Source organism: Oryx dammah, unplaced genomic scaffold (assembly GCF_014754425.2).
Source record: "Oryx dammah isolate SB20612 unplaced genomic scaffold, SCBI_Odam_1.1 HiC_scaffold_5, whole genome shotgun sequence".
Classification (NCBI taxonomy): domain Eukaryota; kingdom Metazoa; phylum Chordata; class Mammalia; order Artiodactyla; family Bovidae; genus Oryx; species Oryx dammah.
In genome coordinates, this window is record NW_024070189.1 from 63,037,005 (window position 1) to 63,042,685 (window position 5,681).

General features: G+C 55.3%; 1 protein-coding gene across 1 annotated transcript; it reads left to right on the forward strand.

The window, feature by feature from the left end:
* Positions 1-3,719: 3,719 nt before the first annotated feature.
* Positions 3,720-4,318, forward strand: TIFAB (TIFA inhibitor). Its single transcript, XM_040240045.1, has one exon. The coding sequence runs from the start codon at positions 3,720-3,722 to the stop codon at positions 4,311-4,313; it is 594 nt and encodes a 197-aa protein (XP_040095979.1). The 3' UTR covers positions 4,314-4,318.
* Positions 4,319-5,681: the final 1,363 nt, after the last annotated feature.

Sequence of the window (5,681 nt, forward strand, 5' to 3'; positions counted from 1 at the left end):
GCTAGACAACCAGCCTCTCCAGTCTAGCTTTGAGGTTAAGAGCTGGCCTAGGGACTCCTTTCTCCATGAAGCCCTCCTAGAATACTCCAAGTGTCTCTCTCACCTCTGCTCTTCTATTGCAATGACTGTGTATGCCAAGATCTCCGTGTGCTCCCACTGAGGATGTTGGCATCCTGGGTATCCTGAAGGCATAGTCCCTGAGGGTGGGCCTCACACACACGCTTGGCACAGCTGATGCAGATTGGACTTCAGAGGGGGAGAGCACATGGAGGAGATGGAATACAGGGAGACAGCTGGGTTCATTTCTGGGGCAGGTATAGCTCCCATCTCTGGGGGAGCCCCACTGATTGTGTCACAGGCTGGGGTGGGCAGGGATGGATGAATGTTTTCAGAGCTCTCTGTTTTTCCTTCCTATTAATGAAGGAAACAACTTGCTGAGAATAGAGGGTGCAGGCTAGGAGTCCTGAATAGTACCCACAGAGACTTAGCCCCAGTGTGCGGCCTGCTGAAATCTCTGGGGCCACAAGGGTAACATGAGGAGGAAGCAAGCAGTGGGCCTGGGGGTCAAGGAGGCAGATTGGAGAGGCACCCGCTGGCTGATAGGAGTGGCCCAGCCTACAACACTCACTTGTATAATCTCTAAGGATCCTCAGGATAGCCAGGGTTTGATGGGAAAAAAATGAAAGGACGATGTTGTTTACTTGTTCTGGGACCTTGGACCCCTTGTTCGCCCCCTGCATAAGATGGGCACATGTCTCTTGCCAGCTTAGCTAGTCGGTGGGTACAGTGGGAGGAAGGCCACACTGGCAGACTAGGTAGAACTGCACCAACTGAAGGGTTACACTGTAGTAACACTGGGTCACTTCCAGGATGGCCAGACCCCACAGTGCTGGGCACACATCCATCTTGGTCTGGTCCAGGCTGCTCCCAAAGGCCAGCGGGACTGACTCCAGATGGGTGGACATAGGAGGGGCTCTCCTGCTGCCCTACTGTGGGAGAGGCCACCCGCTGTGAGCAGCTGTTTTCTCCTTCCCTGGAGGCCCTGTCCTTTCATGAAACACTCAGCGGACCACCTTGTCCCCTGCAGCTCCCTTGGCCACCACCAGTCCAGCCACAGCGGCCCCTCACAGCCTCCCACAAGCAGTGGGGATGCCCCTTACTGGCCATCTGTCCGAAAGGGCTCCCCTTTCTGACAGGTCTGGGATGCCTTCCCCCCCGCCACCCCACATCTGGCAGGGGAGAAGAGGAACTCAGCCGACACCCTGGAAACATTCTCAAGGTCCTCGGGCCTGCCGAGATGAAACCCAGGAGGGAACTCAGCGGCTTCTCCTAGCCACGGTCCCATGGGGTTTTCAACCTCTCAGCAGTGGAGTTGCACTTCTGCAACAGGAAATTACACTTCCAGTTTCTTTCCTAAAGGGAAAAGGGAAGAGAGCAACAAAGTTGATGTGCATAGTGACGTATATCACCTCCCCAAACCGCCGTTGTCATTGCTGTCTCCAGGCCCGCCCCAGCCCAGACTCACATGCTCCCCACCCTCGGGGAGCTCACAGCTGCTGTCCCAGAGCTAGATGCACCCCGGGAAGTAAGGTAGGTGGAGATCAGAGGGGCTTGAACTTAAACTTGAGGGTGGCAGGTCAGGGAGCAGGGCCCCTGCAGGCTCCTCTCCAGGCACATACCCCGGAATAACTGGAGATAGGAGAAGAGCTCTGCAAGGCCAGAGGGATTGCTATGGGTTCTGGAGTTCCCAGCAAAGCAGAGTAAGGTCACAGGAACAGTGGTGAACCCTTCTTTCCAAGGGATTCTCTTAGGGTCCCTAGGCCATGGGATTGGTTCCTAGAAGTGAACCCCAAGTTTCTGGCCAGGCCTGAGGACTTAGACATCCAGCTCAGCTGTTCTTGTACTTATATAAATGAAAGTAAATAGGGCCAGTGTACACACACCTGAGGGAGAGGCTTTCTGCAGGAATACTGGGGCCAGACGGAGGATGTGAATGGGGTGTGTGGGGGCGGTGTGTATGTATGCATGAGGGAAAATGGGGTGTCCTAAGGGCTCACCACTCACTGTCAGATTGAGAGGCTCTCACCATTACTTCACCAAAAGACAGGGAGTCCAGAGTTTGTAGGGGATTGAAGCCTGTCCCACAGCCTTTAAGGACCAGACTCTCACATGGGGTTGCTCTGGACTTGATTTCACATGATTTTCACATGTGTGAGCCTCTTCTCACTTAGCTATTTGACAAATGTGCCTCCAGACACTTGTTGTGGCCCGGTCCTGTCTGTATTGGGCAGTGGGACTCGGGGCGTGGAGGCAATTCTACCCTCAGGAGGTCTCTGGGACAACAGAGAAGATGGGACAAGGACCCACATCACTGAAACACAATGGAAAGGGGGCAGCCCTGGGGGGAGTCTCCTTGTTGTGAGGGTCAGAGTATAGACAGAAGAAAAGAGCTTCATGGGAGAGGTCACATATGACCCAGGCCTTTAAAGATAAGCACTTTGGGATGGAAGATGCGTTTTCAGGAAAGAAAGTACTGTAAGCAAAAGCCTGGAGCTGGAAAAAGCATACAGTTAGCTATTCAGATCCACTCAGCCCTCAGTTCCTGCAGAAGGTGGTGGCAGGACCTGGGCCATCTGGGGTTGGTACACATGCCAGGGAGTTTATGTTCCTCAGCTCCATGGGGGAACAGAGCCTCCCTGCGTGTTCCAGTTAGATTCTGAAGGACAAATTTCTGGCAATCAAGTTGCTGGGGTAAGGGACATATGCATTGCACACGGGCAGATATGGCCAGTCGACCTCCAGGGAGCCACTATCAGTTCTGAGAGAGATCTCGGCTCTTGCCAAGCGCATCCTCAGGGCCCGTCCTCTGCCCCAGACTGAGGAGCAGATGTTCACAGCATTAGCATCCATAGGAGCACTTGGAATGTGCTTGTTGCTGTTGTTCAGTCACTCATTCCTGTCCAGCTCTTTGAGATCTCATGGACTGCAGCACATCAGGCTTCCCTGAGCCTGCTTAAACTCACATCCATTCAACCATCTCGTCCTCTGGAATGTGCTAGGTGTCTTGTTCTTCCTTGGTGTGTCCAGGCAGCCTTTCCCATCTCCCAGGAGCAGGCAGGGCTTCCCTCTTCTGGGTCCCTCCTTAATGCTGGGAACTAGAAGCCCCTTCTCCTTATGCAGCTGGGTACTCCTGTTGATCTGCTCATCCCAGCAGCTGGTCAGTGCCTGGCTCAGAGGAGGGCTCGGCAAGCGTTTGTCATGTGACTGTCGGATACAAGGAAGGTGGATCCTATCTTCCATCCTTCCTTTCCCAGGAAGCCAGGCAAATTGTCCCCAAAAGCCAATATGTCACCAAAACCCCACCACTCTGGCTGGTGTGCCTTGGACTTTGCAAGGACAAGGATGGACATACCTATGTTATGTTAAAGAGAACTAAAATTTAGAGAGTGAGCGGCATGCCCCACTAACTCACAGAGTGTGTTAGGGATGAAGTTGAGGCTAGAAACAGTGGGCCAGAGCTTCACCAGCTCTGGCCATGGCTGCAGCCTGCCTGGAGCAGAGTGACCACATCCACGCTCAGTGCTGGGCTCTGCTTGGCTGGAGGTGACTGGGGATCCCTGAGGGCAGCCAGCATGTCTGGGCTCAAGGAGTCACAGAGGGAGTAACTGCCACCACTCAGGCCTGTGCATCTGTATTCCATCTTTTCCAGGCTCCTGTCCATGGAGAGGCCCCTCACAGTCCTTCGGGTGAGCCTGCACCACCCCACGCCAGGCTCTGCCACCTTTGCTTATGTCCCTCCTCAGGTGGAGCACGACGCCAGCCCACTGCTGGTGGGCAGGGGACCAGACGCCCACCTCCGGCTGCAGCTCCCTCGCCTCTCCCGCCAGCACCTGTCACTGGAGCCCTACCTGGAGAAGGGCGGCGCCCAGCTGGCCTTCAGCTTGAAGGTCCTGAGCCGCAAGGGCAGCGTGTGGGTCAACGGGCTGACGCTGAGGTTCCTGGAGCAGGTGCCCCTGGGTGCCGTCAACAGAGTGGCCTTCTCTGGCGTCCAGATGGTGGTCCGCATCGAGGGAGGCACTTCCCTGGAGGCCTTTGTCTGCTGCTTCCATCTCAGCCCCTCGCCTCTGATTTATAGGCTCCGCGCTGAGGAGACGGATGAACGGGAAAGCGTGCCCCAGGAGCAGCCTCCTCCAGGTTCTGGGCAGGGGGCTCCAGATCCCCTGGGGTTTCTCCGCAGCCCTCTCCAGCCCAGCCCTGGAGGAGCGCCAGAAATACCTCTCCAGAGGGAGCCCCTCGGTGGTGCGCTCCGCTAGCCCCGCCGGCCACCCTGGAGCATGCCTCGGCTGAAACGGGACTTGAAATATTCAAGCTACATCATGCCAGGTTGACAGGCCAGGCCTGCATAATAATGAACCGATTCTGCAAACATGAATGGCCGGGGGTGAGGGGAGCGCCCTCCACGGCCACAGCTATGCGAGGTAACAGGAACTTCATATACTTTTAAAGGCCCTGAGGGATTCTGGGAGCCTCCCTCAGTGTTTCCCCACATTTCCCCCTCTCCTCTGACTAGGAGTTACTTTATGTCGCTAATTTTGTGTGCCGTTTAAGAGTTGGAGTTTGAGGTTGCACCAGGAATGCAGGGACACATGTAACAATTACGTTTGTGGTAGCTCAGGGTTACCTTGGGCTTTCAAATACCCACAGGCTCTCGGGGCTTAGGGAAGCCTGTGTTTAATAAACTGCAAGTATTTCATTAAGCTGGCATGCCCAACAGGATTCCCTGATCCCCCAGATGGGCCGCATGCACGCCACGTCGTCACGCAGAGGTGGGGGCGGGAAATAGAGAAGAGGTGTAAGAGGAAATTGGAGAGGTGGGGGCTCACATCTCTGGAAAGGACGAAGGTAGAGTCCAGGGTTTCCTGGGGATGGAGAGCTGGGGGCTGGGCCTGCTTGGGAATTCACTGTCGCCATAACAGCCTCATCCTCACGGTCCCTCACTCTCACCTGAGGACCGAAGTCTTGGAGGACTAGAGAGCAGAGGTCTTCAGGGGAAGGCGGCTTCCCACAGCAGTGGGCTCTTCCAGGACTAACGCTCTGAGGCGGGGCGGGCGGCTGCGGTAGAATGCAGCGCAGCGGTTATTTCACTCCTGGGTGGCTCACGTGCCCATGCGCGTGGACTAGCAGGGGATCAGGCGTGGGCTCATTTTCTCAGCAAATGTTGGGAAGCAAGTGCTGGGGAGCAGAGCATAAGCTGCCACACTCCATGCCATCCTGGCGACGGGAGTGTGGTTTAGAAACCATGTTCACCTGTGTAATAAAAGGAGGGGCCTCAGACCCAGATGGTTGCCATCAGCCTAGACCCTGCTCTGTGATACCCAAGGCCCTGAAGCTGCCCATTGGCTGGCTCACATTCCAAGTCTGTAACCACCTTCAACAAGGTTTTCAACATTCTCCACTTCCCGCCCAAGAAGAGAGATCCTTTTCCACCCAGGCTGCAAGGAATTTTCATTACACTGCCAGGTCTGACATCGTCTCCTTGGGAAAGATAGCAGTGGGCAGGACCCAGGCTGCTCTGACTTGGGAAGATTCTATTCTACAGGGAGTGAGGCAAATACACTCAAGTCACAGCCACAAGGCAGGAGAGGATGAGTGATGTAAGAGAAAGGGGCTGTCCAAAGCTG